The sequence below is a fragment of the Tupaia chinensis genome, unplaced genomic scaffold (genome assembly GCF_000334495.1).
Source record: "Tupaia chinensis unplaced genomic scaffold, TupChi_1.0 Scaffold000013_1, whole genome shotgun sequence".
NCBI lineage: Eukaryota > Metazoa > Chordata > Mammalia > Scandentia > Tupaiidae > Tupaia > Tupaia belangeri.
In genome coordinates, this window is record NW_006159443.1 from 1,783,870 (window position 1) to 1,804,590 (window position 20,721).

At 37.1% G+C, this 20,721-nt stretch overlaps 1 protein-coding gene across 1 annotated transcript in view; it reads left to right on the forward strand.

Annotated features, from left to right (window-relative positions):
• MYCBP2 (MYC binding protein 2) overlaps positions 1-20,721 on the forward strand; it is a gene marked incomplete at its 5' end in the record, with an annotated part of 292,519 nt that overhangs the window by 265,099 nt on the left and 6,699 nt on the right. The window contains 14 exon segments of the mRNA XM_027769695.1: positions 2,078-2,119; positions 2,121-2,162; positions 3,790-4,056; positions 5,018-5,301; positions 6,704-6,800; positions 7,872-7,991; positions 10,356-10,457; positions 11,250-11,378; positions 11,725-11,857; positions 14,537-14,640; positions 15,452-15,640; positions 16,208-16,315; positions 17,777-17,986; positions 20,479-20,586. Of these exon segments, the coding sequence (XP_027625496.1) occupies positions 2,078-2,119; positions 2,121-2,162; positions 3,790-4,056; positions 5,018-5,301; positions 6,704-6,800; positions 7,872-7,991; positions 10,356-10,457; positions 11,250-11,378; positions 11,725-11,857; positions 14,537-14,640; positions 15,452-15,640; positions 16,208-16,315; positions 17,777-17,986; positions 20,479-20,586 (1,935 nt within the window).

The following is a 20,721-nucleotide window of genomic DNA, read 5'->3' on the forward strand; positions in this document are numbered from 1 at the left end:
AAGAATTACGTACTCGGTTTTCTTAAATGTAAAGTAGGCAAAACATTGGAGTTCACCTTATGAGGTTGTTGTGAAAATCATGTAAGATTATATGGGCACATATATATGTCTGTCTGTCGGCCTCCGTCCTGGGGCTTGGGTCTAGCTGAATCATGATCAGGGGGCTGCTGGTGAGGAAGAGAAAGAGGACAAGAAAGAGGAAGCCCTTCATCTCAAGAGGACCACGGAATTGGAAAGAATGAGACAAAGAGACAGTAACAGTGGACACAGGTAGCCTGAGCCTAGGTAGCCCAAGCAACTTGTGCTGCAGCTTGAACCGCCCAGACAAACTGGACGTCTTTATTTATAGTATAAGGAGGCATTACACATGTATATTTTACGACACGTCATAGATTCCTTGCTGGATTACAGACAAGAAGAAGCAGATAATACATCTATGAGAGCTTAGACATACTGGGCCAGGTGTATCCTTTGGTGATAATCCCATCAAGAGAAAATCCCATTATCTTTTCTTTCTTTCTTTTTTTTTTTCTTTAAGAGGTTTTTGCTATAAGGCATGTGCACTCACCAGAAAGACAGAGAGAGACAGAGAGACAGAAAGTGAGAAATCACCCACCAAGGTGGGAACCAGCAGTTAGCGTAATGGCTATGTTGCTGGACTCCCACGTAGTCGACCGTGGTTCGCGTCCCAGACCCGGTGGCTTAAAACTCACGCCGGGCGCGTGTGCATGAGTGACCAAGATCCCAAGAGGAGAATGGAGGAGAAGGGATTGTGGCATGACCGTCCCCCCGGGGGGTGATTTCTCACTTTCTGTCTCTATGTCTCTGTCTGTCTGGTGAGCGCACGTGCCCTATAGTGAAAACCTCTCCAAAAAAAAAAAAGAAATCATCCCCCAAGGGAGATGGCCACGCTGCAGTCCCTTCTCCATTCTCCTCTGGGGATCTTAGGCACGTAAGCACATGTGCCTGGTGTGAGTTTAAGCCACCAGGTATGGGACTCGAACCATGGTCAACTACATGGGAGTCCAGCAACATAGCCATTACGCTAACTGCTGGTGCCCCATTATCTTGTTTTCTAATGAAGGGAAGTCTAGCTGTAGGTGTGGGAAAGAAGGCTAAAGAACCTTTCAGATGTAGAGCAGGGATTTGACTTTACTAATTGTGGTCAAGATGTTTCTTGAACTCCATCAGATGTGTCTGTTGGAACACCCTTAGCAATTTCCACCCTTTGCTCTGTCTGCAGCCAGGATCAAGGAAAGGACAAGTTATAAGGTTCTGCCAAAGCCCAAAAGGACGGGTGGTGTTTGCTCAGAGCATGTCCCCACACCTCAGGGTCTCTTTCTAAATGTGTCCCTACATCTACCTGTATGCATATCTGTCACTAAGAAGAGTGCCATGAGTATCCTATTCACTATAAAATTCTAGCCTTTACTTTGCTTCTTAGGATACTGTTGATGTTATAATAGCTTAATTTAAGGCTACCACGTGGGGCTGACCAGTTGTCTGGTGGTTAAGGGAACTGGATCCCACATGGCTGACTGTGTTTTGAGTCCTGGACCCATCAGGCATATGTGCATGCATGCCCAAAATTTTGAGAGGAGGATAAGAGAAGAGATTGTGGCATGGCCAACTAATTCTCTCCTAACGGGAATGCTTTCTCCCTTTCTTTCTCTCTCTGTCTCTCTTTCTCTCTCTCTCTCTCTCTGTTGAACATCCACACCTTATAGCAAATTAGGAAAAAAAAAAGACTACCACCATCACAAAGTTTTTTTAGGGCACTTTCCTTTTAATCAAAAGTAATTTTCCTCATCTGCTGGTCTAAGAATTGAATGTAGGATACGAATTAATTTGGTTCACAGTTCAGAAATAGTTTTAACCAAAGCAATTTCAAATTGGCTACCTTTTGCTCTTTTAATTGTGATTTCTTCAAACTTTACCTTTGTCTTAATGTTAAAAACTTCAATTTGGAATCAATTCAGTTTAACAATATCTTTATTTCTTGAAATACTTTGAAATATCAAAACACAAATCTTTTTTAAAGAGCCTGCTTCATATTTTTTTCTTTTTCTATGTAAAGGCAACATCAGATGCTGACCTGAAGGAACACATGGTTGGAATCAAAAAAAAACAGCAGGAGTAAACTGACAAACTTGCAAAAACAGGTTGGTTAATAGCTATTTCATTGTCTTTGTCAGTTTTTGCCTGTTTTTAGTGTATAAACTGTTCTGCAAGATTTATAGTGGCTTTTTTATGCTGCCTACTTTAGGTTCTACAGAATGTGTCTGTCTTTTTCTAGAGACAAATGAGCATCTTGGCATACCTGCATCACTTTAATGATTTCGTTACAAACGCTAACTTTCTTTCATTTATTTATTTATTTATTTATTTATTTATTTATTTATTGGAAAGATTTTCGCTATAGGGCTCGTGCGCTCGCCAGACAAACAGAGAGAGACATAGAGACAGAAAGCGAGAAATCACCCCCAGGGGGGATGGTCACGCCGCAATCCCTTCTCCTCCATTTTCCTCTTGGGATCTTGGGCATGCACGCACATGTGCCCGGCGTGAGTTTTAAGCCACCGGGTCTGGGACGTGATCCATGGTCAACTACATGGGAGTCCAGCAACATAGCCATTATGCTAACTGCTGGTTTCCACTTTCTTTTATTTTTTAAAGCATTATTTTATTGTCATTGTTTTTATTTTATTGATTTATTAATTTTTTGAAGTTGACCAGAAAGAGAGAAAGAAAGTAAAAAAACAAGCTGCCAGATCCAGGATCTGAACTGCTGTCATCCATGTGGGAGTCAAGCCACCTTAACCACTGTGCCACCTGCTAGCCCCATACAAATGTTAATTTTCTTACCTTTCTGGTCTTCTGTTATGTCTTGTTTTCAGGTAGATAGATTGTTTTATTTTGGTGTCAAATATCCTGCCATATGATATTTCATTTGCATTTCTTATGATCCCTTTGCCCCGTTTTTGTTGTTTTGATGAGCAGTAAATAGTCCTAATTAAACCAGTGTTAATATTGTAAATATAAATGAGTGAGGCGGTAGCACTAGATTGTAACCCTGCTGGATAACATAAAAGCAGCACTTCCAAAGTCAGATAAAATATAAATTTTAAGTTAGCCTATTAGTTTAGCTTTCCACACAATTAAATATTTTTCTAAATAAATGATAACATTAATGTATTTGTATTTTATCCTTCTAATAGTGTTTCATTGTCTTAGATACTTTCTGTTGTAAAATATGCAATTTTACAACCCAGTGTGTTTTTTTCAGGCTGCTGTGTCCAGGATTAGAATCAGGGAGTTGGCCATGTGGGATTCAGCATCTCAACTACCAGAATTCCTGTTGGCCCGATGGTTCCTGTTTTAACTTTTTTTTTTTTTTTTTTTTAACTTCCCAGAGGGCACATGATATCCAGAGAGAAAGATAGAGAAACAGCAGGGAAAAGAAAAAGCACCCTCTGATGGGGCATGGTCACACTGTAGTCACCTCTCTTATGCACACATGCTCAATGTGTTTTTCAAGCAACTAGGGCTGAGATTCAAACTGCGGTCAACCATGTTGGATCCTACTCCTCCAAACAGTAGACTACGGGTTGTCCCACTTAAGTGTTTTTAAGATGAGTTAAGAGAAAGACATAATGGATAATTAACTAGGAAGAAGAGTATTATATCAAGAATCAGCTTGTATTCTTGGGGGGAGAGGGGTTGTTCTACTAGGAACAGTAAATCAGATTTAAAATTTATTTTTACATTTTCTTTGTTGCTTTTAAATAGGTGTGTGCTCACATCGTCCAGGCTATTCGCATGGAAGCCACCAGAGTTCGTGAAGAATGGGAACATGCCATATCAAGCAAAGAAAATGCCAATTCTCAGCCGAATGATGAAGACGCCTCCTCTGATGCTTATTGCTTTGAGCTGCTCTCCATGGTTTTAGCACTGAGTGGCTCCAATGTCGGACGGCAGTATCTGGCTCAGCAGCTAACTCTGCTTCAGGATCTTTTTTCGCTGCTCCACACAGCCTCTCCTCGAGTCCAGAGACAGGTGACTAATCATACCCTTTAGTCTTCCAGTGTGGGTACTTGAAGCATTGTTTGAAAGCATAGTGCAACACCTAAAGATCTTAAGTATACATTTTTAATTTTTTTTAAGAGAGATTTTTGCTTATAGGGCACATAAGCTCATCCAAGAGACAGAAAGCTAGAAATCACCCCCACAGTGGGATGGACATGGTGCAATCTTTTCTCCTCCATTCTTTTCTCCAGATCTTTAGCACGCACACACATGTACCTGGCAAGAGTTTCAAGCCTCTGGGTCCCAGACTCAAACCACATTCAGTCATGTGGGAATCCAGCAACGTAACCATTACACCATCTGCTGGTCCCTACATTTGTATATTTTATGTTTTGTCTTGAACCTATATTTTATATCTATTTCTTTTTATTTTTGACTCTTTATAATGAGAGTATAGAAGAAGGAAATCTGTTTAATTTCATTATTGTGTTGTGATAAAGAATATTCTGGCCACCTGTTAACTTATTACCATAAATACATAATGTCATGTAGTTCTAACCAAAAATAAAAGGCATTTTTTTGTTGTTGCACTGCTTGCTGATTACCACCCCAGAAATTAAAAGTAGTGTTTAAATTATATTTATGTCCTTCTCAAAAATCTTGAAGTTGTAGAATGATAGGCACATTTAAAAATGAAAACTTTGGGGCCAGTAAGTGATATGGTAGTTAAAGTGCTGGACACGTTTCGAGTCCCACACCTGTCAGCTCGAAAAATCACTCCTGACATAAGTGCATACAGCCCAGCATCCCCAGAGAGAATGGATTGTGGTGGGGCCATCCCCCACTGTGAGGCAGGGGGGCGGTCTTACTTTTCCCTCTCTCTGTCTCTCTCCAGTGAGTGCACATGTTCTATGGCTCAAACCTGGGGAAAAAATTTTTTTTGAAACATCAGTCTTTAAATGGGATTCTTTCCTTCTGTTTTTCTTACCAGGTGACTTCTCTACTAAGACGAGTTTTGCCTGAAGTGACCCCCAATCGTCTGGCCAGCATAATAGGAGTGAAATCTCTCCCCCCGGCAGATATCAGTGATATCATTCACTCAACAGAGAAAGGAGATTGGAATAAGCTGGGTATATTGGACATGTTTCTAGGATGCATTGCCAAAGCACTCACTGTACAGCTGAAAGCCAAAGGAACCACCATCACAGGAACAGCTGGTACCACCGTGGGCAAAGGAGTTACAACAGTTACTCTTCCAATGATTTTCAATTCGAGGTTAGTTTTTGCCTCTATTTTAGTACCCAAATATAACAGTGAGCAACTGTTGAGAGATTTAAGACAAGAGTTCAAATTCCACCTTGTTGGCTTATTCACTAAGAAAATAGAATCCATAAACAATTTCCATGTATAAAGGGAATGTTATCTATAACAAAGGTGTCATTTCCAATTAGTGGGAAATGGAAAGTAGGCTGAATTTATAATACAGGATATTTGGTTATCCATTGTTGAAGAGATTATAGACCCCTACCTCATATTATATACAAAAGTGAACTTCATATAAATTTGGTTTTTATGACAAAATTAGTCAGCCAATCAAAAGGGGAAAAGTAAGCCTCAGGTTGGTTAAAACTTTATGTGTATTTCTTTTTGTAATCTTCAATTTGAGAAGACCTTTCTTCTTAAGGTATTTTAAATTATTAGAAATTAACTTGGAAAAAATATTTATGTTTATAGAATAGACAATGAACTATTAGCTGTAATATCAGAAGAATGACTACAGAACAATGAGGAAAAGATAACAACTGAACTATAGAAAAATAAATGGTAAGAACAGTCAGTTAAAAGGAAAAAATTCCAAATGTAAATAGATAAATGAAGACACCTCACTAATCTAAGAAATGTAAATTAAAACAGTTGCAAAATATCATTGTTGTTTTGGCAACATTAGAGGATATAAGCATTTTTATCTAATATAAAGTGCTGCTGGCTTTTTAGAGTTTAATTATATCTCACTGTAGTTTAAATATACATATCTTTGACCTACCAGCTCTTCTAAAACTTTGAAATATGTATGCATGATAGACCTGCAAGGATGTTCTATATTTGTAACAGAAAATTGAATACATCTAATAGTGATATACATAAAGCCAATCCATGAAATAAGTCAATAACATCAGGATGTTAGTGTATCTCTTCCTTCATGTAGATAGTCTCTAGGGAAAAAGAGTGTCAGCTGACCCGAACAGCGATGTGCTTAGTGATGTATTTATTTATTTATTTATTTTCTGGCACAAGCTCCTTAATGCTCCATGTGTACTGGAAGCAAGTAGTTTGTGGTACACAGACTCTACTTTGAAACTCTCTCGCTCTCTCTCTCTCTTTCTCTCTCTCTCTCTCTCTCTCTGTCACACACACACACACACACACATACACACACACAACTCTGTGAACAGAGAAATATTTGAGAGAAGACAAGTCTGAATAACTGTTCCCTTGGAATTGAAGAGATAGATGATTGGTAATGCTTTTATTGATTTTTCTTTTAAGGTATTTTATCTTATTTCAGTCACTTAAACAATTTAGATGCTACATGTTAAAATAACATTTTCATCTTTTTCATTTGTAACAGCTATCACTGACAGATTGGTGGTTTATAGATTCTGATTTTTCTTTGTAGTTATCTTCGTCGAGGTGAAAGTCATTGGTGGATGAAAGGCTCAACTCCTACCCAGATCTCAGAGATCATCATTAAACTTATCAAGGATATGGCAGCAGTAAGTTCCCTTTCTCCTGACTTTTGTGGCAATGAAGTGCTACAGGAATCTGCTTGACAAAACAGCTTACTGTGCTGAGTTGATAAGAGAAGTACACTAGTGTTATTTTTCTTTACTTAAGTTCTGCTTTTAGATTTTTTTTATTTTATATTATTTATTATAATTTTATACTACATTTAATCATGTATATCTTTACAGTGTATTACATTTCACCCTGAGAGGAGGGTGAGCAAAGGCATTTTGAAGGAGAAGAAATTAACTATCCCTTAAAAGACTGATAACATGTGGATATAAGATATGGAAAGATGGGGGGCAGCAGGTGGCATGGTGGTTAAGGCCCTGGAATTTCCACATGGCTGACCACATTTCGAGTCCCAGACCTAGTGGCTTTCTCTCTCTCTTTCTCTCTCTCACAAAACTTACATGGAAAAAATAATAATAATAAATAATTAATTAACTAATTCTTTAAAAAAAAGAGATGGAAAGATGAAGTTCTGTCACCTTTCTCAACAATATGGACATTTCCTCAATCATTATGGTAGTCAGACTTTTTCAGGGTTTTAGTGAGATGAAAATATTTAGGAGCATCTACATTTAATAATAGTTAAATGCTCATGTTCATTAAAAATCAAGGTAGCAAATAAAGGTAGCTGTAGTTTGAACTTGTTTATGCTTTGGGGTTCCAGTAATACTCATCTAAAGTAGTTAGCTTAACTATAAATTTCATGTTAAATAATAAATTTTCATAATCAGAATTTCTGAAGCATAGATATTTTAGTGTTTCTGTTGTGTATTTATTCAAATGTAAGAGGAAATGCCCATAAATTCTAAAAGAAAAGAGTATTAAGAACTTAAATTTTATTTACTTTTAAATAATCAAAATGGTGATTAGAAGTTGAATTGTTGATGGAGTTGTAAAATTTTTAGTTCTAAAGTATGTGCCTTTGGATCTTAAATTCCATGGCCTTGTTACAAATAAATGTTTCCTTTTGCTTGTGAGATGTTAAAATTTAATTTACTATACTAGTGCATTTTTAGTTATGTATTAAAATATTCTGTCCTGCTCAACAGGGTCATCTGTCAGAAGCTTGGTCCCGAGTTACCAAAAATGCAATTGCAGAAACCATCATTGCCTTGACAAAGATGGAAGAAGAATTTAGGTCTCCAGTGAGATGTATTGCAACAACCAGAGTAGGTGTTTTTGTTTGTTTGTTTTGTCCTAATTTGGTATGTATCAGTGTATGTTCTCTTCTAGTAATAGATTCCAATAATTTTAAGTCAGTAAATCAATTTAATCCACATTTCATTTTCCAAGTATTTATTGGAAAAGTCTTTTATGAATTACAAGCTAAATAATGGTAGTCATTACTGTTCACTGTTATGTTTTCTATATTACTTGCTTTTATTATTTAGGAAGCTAAGGATAGACTGATTAGGAAAGACTAAATTGCATCATGTGTGTCTCTGTATTGCCTTCCTAATGGTCTGTTTACTATAGCTTACCACACTTAATCGTCAGCATTATGCTGTGATAGACTAGAAGTCCTTTGGGGACCAGCAGTTGATGTAATGGCTATGTCGCTGGACTCCCATGTGGTTGGCCACAGTTCAAGTCCCAAACCCGGTGGCTTAAAGTCACACCGAGCACTCGTGCATGCATGCCCAAGATCCCAGGAGAGGAATGGAGGAGAAGGGATTGTGGTGTGGCCATCCTCCCTGGGGGGTGATTTCCCACTTTCTGTATCTCTTTCTCGCTCTGTCTTTCTGGTGAGCGCATGTGTCCTAGCAAAAACCTCTCAAAAAAAAAAAAAAGACTAGAAGTCCTTTGAAGACAGGCCCATACCTCCACCTTTTTGTATAGCCAGTTACTCCTAATGTAGAGCCCTATAGCTTACTTACTGGATCTACTTTTTTTTTTTTTTTTTTAATTGCCAGAGGTTTTATGTGGTCACCAGAGAGAGACAGAGGGAGAGGGGGAAAGGACCTCTAATGGGTTGTGGTCATGATCCAATTCCTACTCTTCCATTTCTCCATCCTATCAAGATTTGGGGCCTGCACACAGGCACATCACCTGGTATGTTTTTCAAGCCACTGAAATCGGGAGTCTGACTACAGTCAGCCAAGTGGGATTGGACTCTCTTAATGACTAGGCTACAAGGCCAGCCCTACAGGTTTTACTTTTAAAAAGCAAAAAATATTAGCCCAGAGCAGGTTTGTGTAAAATCTCTGAGAAAATGAGATAGTATTCTTCAAATGAGACATCTATAGTAAGTTTTAACCTACTAGATTTTATGTCCATAAATAGTATATTTTCCTAAAGAGATTTCCTTGAAGCAGAGTGATGTGACTGCATTATGAAGAAGTGAACACTGGTAGAAATTGCTTAGTTAGGCCAGCTCCATAGTGCAGCATTAAGCCCTGTGCATAGGAAGCTGGATCCCACATAGCTTATTGTGGTTCAAATTCAAGTTCTAGTGGCTTCAGAAACATACTGGGCATGTCCCAAATCCCAGCAGGATGGAGAAATGGAGGAAAGGATTGTGGCATGACCACGCCCTTTTGGGGGGTGTGCTTTCTCTTTCTCCCCCTCGGGTGAGTATTCACACCCTCTAGCAATAGAAAGAAAAAAGAAATCTTAAAAAAAAATGTGTAGATTAATCCTCAGAAGTCTGAAAAAGAAGACAAACTACGTTTTCCTATAGCAGAAGAGACCACTCTACATTCTCCTGCTAGTGAGTGAGAAATTTGAAGTAGGTATTTTTGACAGAAACCCTTTTCCACCACTCATGTATTCTTTTCGTTCATTCTGTGTTCTCCTTTCTCCTTGCCTGCTTTATCTTTCCTTTTCTGTTTCTCTCATTTTTATCATCTCTTGCTCTTCATCTCCAATGATATTCCCAATGATATACTTCTTAGAATTGAGCCAGTCAAGTAATTTTCCATTTTTCTATGATAGGATATGTCATTCTATGTAAAACTGACACTTACCTTTTAAGACTTAGGAATGTTTAAACTATTTTTGAAGGTGGATTTCTAAAATTTGGTAGATATTTCTGAGAAAGTACAAAATATAGTGCTATGTCCTTATGGGCAACAGAGACTTCTGAAGAACTGTTATTATCTAGAATTGAGTATGCATCCAACTACTCATGGGACTATACAAAATTAAATAGCAGTTATACTGTCTTCTTTGCAGTTTAGTGCCTCAGGCAGATGATGCTGGATGAAAAACTAGAAGGCATTAAATATGAAATATAGAAATTAGTTTATTCATGTTTACATAGTAAGCCAATAAAGGATAATTTTGCATGTCAGGTAGAAATAGTATGGTTCGTTAAAGAAACTGTCATTCAATAAATTCTTGAATGCCTACTGTGTGTATAGTACATGAAGGTGATTATGACTAGTCCCACATCAGGAAAATTTGAGTGCCTGGACTAGCTATATAGTCTCAATTTAAACCAGCATTTATTGAGCTATTTATGTATCAGACAATCAGTGCTTTGTGGGTCATTTCTAAAATTCAGGAGTTGTAACAGCCTTTCCTTTCAACAGCTCTGGCTTGCTCTCGCATCACTATGTGTCCTTGATCAGGACCATGTAGATCGTCTGTCCTCAGGGAGATGGATGGGAAAAGATGGACAACAAAAACAAATGGTAAGAAAAGAATTATTTTATAAGAATTTATCTTGTTTTTCTTTATAGAAAACTTTAGCTTACCTTTAAAAAAAAAAAAAGTGAAAGTACCCAATTAGTGAAACTCTTCACTAATTGTCCCATTGACCAAGTTCATCTCACAAGTCTAGTTTATTTAAGAGCCCCCTCTTCATAGTATATTGGAAATTTTAGGGGCTTTTATTGAATTATAAAAGAGCTTACTTATTCTTTTCTGAGTCATATTTGAATCATATCAAAATTTTATTTAGCCAGACTCTGATTCTCTGCCTACATTTTGTACTAAAATGTAATCTGTACTGTAGTAGGAAAGAAAGAGGAGAAAGAGAGGCAAAAGTGACATACCACCTATTAACAAGCATATTTAACACAGGTTATATGGGTATATTTAGGTTCCCTGGAAGGGAATACTTTTTACAGACCCTTTCAACATTTTCTTATTACTGTTCAAATTTCAAAAATGAATCATTTATCCATAGTCATTCATTTAAACATCTGTTTAAATATATGAGAGGGAAAATATTTCTTAAATCACTCAGTAAGAATACATGTTTATCTCATTAACCATTGAAACTGTATAGCAAAGCAATCATTGAATTGAATATTTTCAAAAATTCTTCTAATTAAGTAAACTCATCATAATTTTTTTGAACATTAAAGACCATAATAGACTTCAGAATAACAGTTTGTTATTATTATAAATAAATTGCATTCAATTCATTTGAGTGTCTGAGACTTTCTTGTTAAATTAACGTGTACAATGTCTAATTTTAGCCTATGTGTGATAACCATGATGATGGTGAAACTGCAGCGATTATTTTGTGCAACGTGTGTGGAAATTTATGTACTGACTGTGACAGGTTCCTTCATCTGCACCGACGAACCAAAACTCATCAAAGACAGGTGAAGATTTCTGTCTTTATACCCAAAATATAATTTAAAATAAATGCGAGAAAGAGGCTTGGTGTGGTAGGGAGGAAAGGACTTTAGAATTAAAGACCTTGATGGAGATCCTGCTGTCTCACTTATTAACTGTAAAGTGAGCATGTCGTTTAACCTTTTTGAGACTTAGTTTCTACATTTATAGTAATAGGGCTGTTGTGAGAGTTAAAGAGAAGATTAGAAATAATCTGAAACTTCTTAGGTTGCTTTGTCAGTGAAAGCCATTATCATTATGGAATAAATTTTATACTTCCTTTTTTAGAGTAACAAGTTAATATATTTGTCTCTTTCTGTCATTAAATAATAGGTCTTCAAAGAAGAAGAAGAAGCTATAAAAGTTGACCTTCATGAAGGTTGTGGTAGAACCAAATTGTTCTGGTTGATGGCACTAGCAGATTCTAAAACAATGAAGGCAATGGTGGAATTCCGAGAACATACAGGTAAAATAAATTAAAGATTGAAGGAGGACCAGCAGTTAGTGTAATGGCTCTGTCACTGGACTCCCATGTAGTTGACCACGGTTTGAGTTCTGGACCCAGTGGCTTAAACTCACGCTGGGCACGTGTGCATGCGTGCCCGAGATCCCGAGAAGAGAATGGAGGAGAAGGGATTGTGGCATGGCCATCCCCCCTCGGGGGTGATTTCTCGCTTTCTATCTCTCTGTCTCTGTCTCTGTCTCTCTCTCTCTGGCAAGTGCACGTGCCCTATAGCAAAAACCTCTCAAAAAAAAAAAAAAAAAAAAGATTGAACTATGCCTTTAAAAAAAAAAAAGCTTGAACTGTGGTTACTGATTTTGAGCAAACTAAGTTTTAATGCATTTATGGTGAATAATTTGGGCTGATATTCTTATTTTTAGTTATGACGCCATTGATCACTGTGTATATTATTGTACCTACTAGACTCAGTGTTCTTTGGTGTAAAGAGCATTAACCAAAAAGTCAAGAAACCTGGTTTGCTACTAACTACCTTGGGCAAGTCATTTAACTTCTGTGGAATTCATTGTCTTCATTTGTAAAGTGATAGAGTTGTCCACAAACACACGTGATTGATAGCCTTCAGAAGTACTAGATACATTTATATAAGTAAACATTTCTGTAAGTAAACACTGCACACCAACAGGAGCTCACAGAGCTTTGTGATTCTCCAGGAAGAATCACTACACTAGATGATCCTAAGATCTTTTTCTAACTGTAAGGTTATATGATTTTATGATATTTTCAAAGGATTTTACAGAGCTGGTGCTTCTCAAGGTTTTCTGAATGACACTGTGCCTATTGATAGTAAGAAAATAATTAACAAAAACAAATAGACCTTACTTTAACCAAAAAGCAACTTAAATATAAAGCATATGGTTTTCATTTTACTTTTTTCTCTTTTTTTAATAAGTTCATTTACATTTATTTATCTATCTATTTATTTATTTATTTATTTTCATTTGACCAGAGTGGGAAAGAGGGAGAGGAAAGGTGAGAAATCAAGCTGCCAGATCCAGAACTCGAATCATGGTGGGTGAGATGGGAGTCCAGTGCCCTTAACCACCATGTTTTTTTTTTTTTTCCTGAAGTCAATTTCATATGTTTCTAGCTTAACATTATATAGAATCTTACAAAAATCTCAACTTTCAGCACCTCTGCAGCTTGCCATTTGCCTGACTGACAGATACAAACTTCTGATGTTGGAATCTGGTGTAAACCTCAATAAATTTTACTGTAACTATGAGTGACTTTTCATGCTATAAGAGCACTAGTTGTTTTTGGTTTTGTTTTTTTTTCAGATAGCTGATTTTTTCCTCCTATAATGTCAGTTCTGAATTTTACATTAATCAGTGTTCTAATATTGAAGAGTCCTTGTATTCATGAAAAAAATTATTCATTTATTATTTGTTTATTTATTTATTTGCTATAGGGCACTTGTGCTCACTGGAGAGAGAGAGAGAGAGAAACCGAAAGCAAGAAATTACCCTCCCACAGGAGATGACCATACCATGATCTCTTCTCCTCCATTTTCCTCTTGGGATCTTAGACATGTGCACACATATGCCCGACATGAGTTTTAAGCCATCAAGTCTGGGGCTGGAACTGTGGTCAGCCACACAGGAGTCCAATGACATAACCATTACATCATCTGCTGGTCCCAAAATGTATTTTTATTAAAGTATTTTTTGGTGGTATACTGAATTCAGTGCATTGGTATTTAAATAATTTTGTATCTGTATTTAAAAATGAACGTGATCATAATTTTGAAATCTTCATATTCTTTTTCTATTGCTCTTTACTTTCTCTTTTTTTAAGAGGTTTTCACCTTGGGGCACGTGTGCTCTCACCAGTGCGGGAGAGAGAGGGAGAGAGAGAGACAGACAGACAGAAAGAGAGACACAGTGATAGGGAAAGTGAGAAATCACCCCCTGGGAGCATGGCCATGCTGCTGTCCTTCTCCATTATCCTCCTTCTCTCAGGATCCTGGGCATGCACACCCAGCCTGATTTTGAAGCCACCAGGTTCGGGACTTGAACCGCAGTCAGCCATATGGGAGTCTAGCACTGTAACCTCTACACCATCTACTGGTCCTGCTCTGTCCTTTCTTTAAATATTTCAAACATATTTAAATTGTTTTTAAGTTGTAAATCTCTTTTAGTAGGAATTCTTGTGTTTTTCAAGTTTTGTACTTTCTGATGATAGGCTCTCTCTCCTGTGCCTTATTTTGTTATTATATAGATACTTTTAAAATTTCCTTCAGTTATTGTTTTTTTGTTTTGTTTTGTTTTGTTTTGTTTTCAGTTTTGACTATTTTATTTTATCTCTGTGTGTATATGGAGTAGGGTGCTTGCCATATATGCTCAGTCTGATAACTTGACTAGTAAAGTATAGCCTGTCTCTTACTGAAAAGGCATAAATCAATCAAGAGTGTATTTGCCTTCAGATAGACTTTTAATTTCTTATCCCTTTTTTTCTGATGATGTACTTTATAAACCAGGGCAGCTTATCATCCTTCAGCTAAAACTGACAGCTTAATTTCCCAGTAGTAGTACTAGTTTCCTTTGTTGTTTGTTTGTTTTTATTGGTTATATTATAGTATAAGTATAACCTAAGGACATGATTTCTTTTTGTGCTTAACCCTAGGCAAACCCACGACAAGTAGTTCAGAAGCCTGCCGCTTCTGTGGTTCCAGGAGTGGAACAGAGTTATCCGCTGTTGGCAGTGTTTGCTCTGATGCAGATTGTCAGGTGAGTGAGTACAGGATCAGACAGGCCATCCCAATGAGAAGTAGCACATATTCCCACGTGACAGCTTTGCTTCATAGAAATGAAGAGTTATAGCTTGGCATCTCTCCAGTACTGTGAATGAGTGGACTTCCTATGTCAAGAACTAAGTGCTTTATCAAAGCTGAAGCATGGACAAAAGTCCATGCAGGTTCTCTGTGTATTTCTCATGTGGCACAATCAGGCTTTTAACATTTACTTTCATAATAGCAGTTTAAAATCTCTGTGCTGCATTTCATTTACTTCTTACAGACTTCTATAAAATACATTTCCAGTGTCTATGAGAGCTCTTTGATCTCAAATATACATACACATATTCTATGGTATCCAAATATTTTGGTTCCTCAATTCATATAGTAAGAGTGTGGAATACTCTTGTTTTTTAACTCCATTTTGGTGAGGAGAGAGTCGTGAGCTGGAGTTTGTACTCAGGAACTTTTTGTCTTATGTCTATGCATAATAAAATTGTAGTCACTTTTTATCACATTTTTTTTACATGGCATGAATTTTTTTCAATAACATTAAAACAACTTTGTTAATAATTCTAAATTATATTCAAACAAAGAATACGGATAACTATACTTTGTTGTTACTTATCTTTAATTGATACGAGCTGTGGGAAATATGCTTTCTCCTGTGCCCTTGTAATTTTGTTATTATTTAGAGATACTTAAAATTTCCTAGAAAATTAATATCATAGATAAATCACCAGAACATGTGCTTTTTAAAAATATTTTTAAAATAATTGCATACCCTTACAATTCTTCTTTAACAGGAATATGCTAAGATAGCCTGCAGTAAGACACATCCTTGTGGCCATCCATGTGGAGGTGTTAAAAATGAAGAGCACTGTTTGCCCTGTCTACATGGCTGTGATAAAAGTGCCACATCACTGAAGCAAGATGCAGACGACATGTGCATGATCTGTTTCACCGAAGCTCTCTCGGCAGCACCAGCCATTCAGGTTGCCTCAGCTTTTAAACTATTAGATGTATATAGACTTTAATGTGGGGGAATAGGAGGACATCTTCAAAACGTCCAGGAAAGTGAATATTATGGAAAAACCATGCATGGATTTAAAAATTTTTTGCTCCCAAATAAGCTCGTACATTAATTCCATTTTTCCACAAACTTTTTGAAGTCCCCTGTGTAAATATATTTGTTAAATAAATTATAATCAAAATCTTTTTTATATCACCAGGCAAAAATGTTCTTTTTGTTTTTTAGTTTGCTTTTGTTTTTTAGTTTGCTATTCTACATTTCCTTACATGAAATATAGAATAGAATAATTTTACATTTCTCCCTTTCTCCACCTATTTTATATAGGTGGCATTATGAATGATAAAAAATAGGCAAAACTGAAGTCCTAGTTATAATGTCCCATGGATAATAGAAAAGTTCCAATTATATTGTAGTAAATGTCTTGATTTTTCTCCTTCCTTCAGTGAGTAGCATTGGATAATCTCCAAGTTAGCCATGTATTTATCGTTATTACATTTGCTTATATCTTTTTTATTTTTTTTTATTTAAGCTGGACTGTAGTCATGTATTCCACTTACAGTGCTGTCGACGAGTTTTGGAAAACAGATGGCTTGGCCCAAGGATAACATTTGGTTTTATATCCTGTCCCATTTGCAAGGTATGGAAATTACCTATTAAGTTTTCCTCATTTTCTTCGTATTCTCAGATTAGTATAAAGGGCGTAACATGGAAAGGCTTAGCATAGTCATTGCCTAGTCAGGCACATGATCAGGAAGATTGTGGTATTTTGCTCTCCTCACTTATTCAGTGCCACAAAGAAAGGTGACATTTAGAAATCTGAAAGTAGATAAATGGAGGTGGTAGAGAAAATACTACCTATTCATTTCTATCACCATTCTAAACCCTACCCATAAGATCCAAAATATACACACATGTATGTGTGTTTTATTTGTAGCAGCAAGGTAACTTTTTATTCTCAGAATACTAAGGTAGCAGGAACCAGCAGTTAGCGTAATGGCTATGTCGCTGGACTCCCACGTAGTCGACCATGGTTCGTGTCCCAGACCTGGTGGCTTAAAACTCACGCCGGGCGCGTGTGCGTGCGTGCCCAAGATCCCGAGAGGAGAATGGAGGAGAAGGGATTGCGGCATGACCATCCCCTCTGGGGTGTGATTTCTCGCTTTCTGTTTCTATGTTTCTCTCTGTCTGTCTGGCGAGCGCACATGCCCTATAGCGAAAACCTCTCCAAAAAAAAAAGAATACTAAGGTAGCAGGAACTAGGTTTTCGACTCAGAAACTATAAAGCAAATAAAATGGAATTTTCATGTTGTGTGCTTCATTTGCCCGTTTCTTTGCTTATGAGAGAGTACAAGATTGTACAGACTTAGGGACCAGCAGATGGTGTAATGGTTACATCACTAGACTCCCACATAGTTGACTGTAGTTCAAGTCCTGGACCCAACAACTTTAACTCATGCCAGGTTCATGTGTGTGCATGCCCAAGATCCCTAGAGGAGAATGGAGAAGAAGGGATTATAGTGTGGCCATCCCCCCCCGGGGGGGGTGGAGTGGGAGGGTAACTTCTGGCTTTCTGCCTCTCTGTCTCTTTCTCTGTCTCTCTGGTGAGTGCACATGCCCTATATCAAAAATCTCTCTTAAAAAAAAAATTATAAGATTGTACAGACTTGACAGAATGACTTTTTTTTTTTATTCTTTTTTTGAGGGGGGAGAGCTTTTTGCTATAGGGCGTGTGCGCTCACCAGAAAGAGACAGAAAGCGAAAAATCACTCCCCCCAGGGGGAATGGCCACGCCACAATCCCTTCTTCTCATCTCCTCTCAGGATCTTGGGCACACACGCACACGCACACACACCCAGCATGAGTTTAAGCCACCAGGTTTGTGACTCAAACCGTGATCGACTACATGGGAGTCCAGCAACATAACCATTATGCTAACTGCTGGTCTCACAGAATGACTTTTAAATGGTATTTTACTTAGGAGAAGTTTACTGCCTAGTTATCACCTAACAGTTCGCTTCGCACTTGAGTACATACTAAGTGTTTATTGAGTTGATTAATAAATTATTAGTTTAAAGAATGTCCATATTTTTTGTTTCAGAACAAAATAAATCATATAGTGTTAAAAGACCTGCTTGACCCAATAAAAGAGCTCTATGAAGATGTCAGAAGAAAAGCCTTAATGAGATTGGAATATGAAGGTCTACATAAGAGCGAAGCCATCACAACTCCTGGTGTGAGGTTTTATAATGATCCGGCTGGCTATGCCATGAACAGATATGCATATTATGTCTGCTACAAATGCAGAAAGGTATGCCCTAAATTATCCTGAGAAGTTTTAAGAACAAGAAATTACCTTGTATGATTAAGAGGTTGAACTGTATAATACCTAATTATTTTTACATCTTAAGCTTGAAGTTAAAAAAGTTAAAAATGAGAACTTATAAAAAATTCATTAGGGATATTTTTTTCTTACTTAAACTTTTCTAAAACATGTAATGTTTCTGTGCAGAGGAGACTTCCCATCACTAATAACTTCCTGTTTCTCAATCTAATTCGTTCTTGAATAAACTCTTACTTGACTCAGTTAACCTTTCCTTTCTTAAAATGCTTACTTTCCTGTCTTCCAGGACAACACTATCTTTTAATGTCCTTCCTCCTGTCTGTTCACTTGTCTTTAACTCATTCATTGAAATCCTTTTTGTTTACCTACCCTTACATATTTGTTTTCCCAGAGTTCCCTTCTTCCCTGGTAACACCTCAATCACTGACCAAATATTAGGATTTTTCTTAGATTTTTTAAAGTTCACTTATGTGGTATTATAGTCATCAAATTCAACACTCAGTTTCTAATCTTTATTTGTAACATCCTATCACTTGTATCTTCAAATTTCTCTTAAGTCCTTTTTTCTTTCTATTATACCTTCAGCAGCCCTATATCTTCAGCAGCCCTAACCATTCCTTTTGGTAATTGTTAACAGCCTTCTTTCAGAACTCATACATGGAGCCCCTCACCCCTCCATCCCATCCCTTACCCTTATACTGCTACTAGTAGATTAATATTTCTTGATCTCAACTCTAATGGTTATTCTTCTGCTTATATTCCTGTGGCCCCGTCTGGTTTTCCAGTCTCATCTCCTACCGTGCTGCCACTTGCATTCTATGTTACAACATACTGAACAACTTGCATTTACCCAGACTCAGCCATGTTTGCTCAGTCACTGACACCTCTGTGCCATTGCACAGGCCATTTCTCTTCTGAGAAGGCTCTTCTTATCTCCTACTGTGCATTTTACTCTCTCCTGCCACCCCCACCTCCGTATACACTTGCACATGCAGAGCCAAATGTGCCTTTTCATACTTCAGGATGCAGCCCAGGTTTTTCCTCCTCTGCAAATGTAAAGGTCGCCATCTCCCCACCACCACACAATATTGATATCAGGCATGGATCAATCATTTATTATTCTTCATTATGATTATGACCTCCCTCGTTTCTCTACCTCACTTGCTAAGTTCCAATGGGGACAAAGAGAATTTTTTGTTTGTTTGTTTTTCTGTCTCCAGTACTTGGCACATATCAGATAGTAAGTTAGTAAATGAGTAAAGGAATAACTAAATAAAAGGTGCATGGTCTCACAATGTAACAAAAAAAAAAAATACTGATAATGAATAGACTAAACGGATGATAGCCATAAAGGCAGCCAAATATAAACACACCCAAGGAAAACCAATAGCATACATTTATGAAACTTGCAACAAATAATAAAATAGTATTTCTTGTGCTTAATGCACTAGATATTATCAATGAATATGTACTATTACAGGGGTGGCAGTCAGATATGTAGGAAGGCAAGCAGAGAATACAGAAAAGTGAAGCAGCTAAAATAATGTATAGGCTCCAAGACAAAAATACTTCTAGGGCAAGATTTAGGTTGTGGGCAACCATTCATAGCCTCTGTATCAGTGGGACCCATCTTTTAGCCTGGTTTTCCAGTGCAGATAATAGATTTATGTTGACTCCAATTTGGACATAGCTTTTGACTATGGGACATGATGTGCATGCAAATTGTCCCCATTTCTTGGCCTCGTTTGTTTTGTGCCCAGAGCAAATACAGGTATATCATCTATCATGATAATTTCATTTTTTAAGCATCTATATTGGATGCTGTTGTTGAGTTCCGACATTTAGTGTAGCTTTAAAATGAAAAATATTCTGAATGGTTTACTAAATTTGTCTTTCTTTTTAAAAGATGTTCGTGTAATCAGAAGATGCTTGAAAATTTTTTTTTCTTTTCCTTTCACTTTGTAATTACAATTCTGTATGGATACCTTATTTTAGTTATATATTTCCTCTACAGTATGTTATCCTGGGAATTTCTAAACACACTTATTAAAGCAGTAGAAGAGAATATATTGTTTTATATTTGAAAATAAGAAAAATTATTTAAACTGTGTTCTAAAAAAGTACTTTACCACTTACCATTCTGTTTACCACTTAGTATCCTATTCCTGATATTTATTCAAAATATTATACATTCTTTTGTCATTTTGCTTTGACAGTGCAATGTTTTAACTCCCTACTGTAAGCATGAATCCATTCCGTAACCAAAATAGCTTTATTTCTTATACTGACTGCCCTATAGTCACCCTAATATGGGTATATACTTTACATTGCAAGGAAGTGTCTAAAAGACAACAGTATTTTCTAAGACCTCTTGATCTTACTTTCATTATTCCCAGCTGTATCTCCCATGCCAGACTTTGCATTATTCTGGCTATAATCTAAATGCATTTTCTCCATAGGCATATTTTGGTGGTGAAGCTCGCTGCGATGCTGAGGCTGGACAAGGGGATGATTATGACCCCAGGGAGCTCATTTGTGGTGCCTGTTCTGACGTATCCAGAGCCCAGGTGGGAAGAACATTTTGTTAGAAAGGAGAGTCAAGGGCCAGCCAGTGGATGGCTTGGTAGTTAAGGCAGCTGAATTTCACATGGCCAATTGTGTGGTTTGAGTCCCAGACCCAGTGGCTTAAAAAACATGCTGGC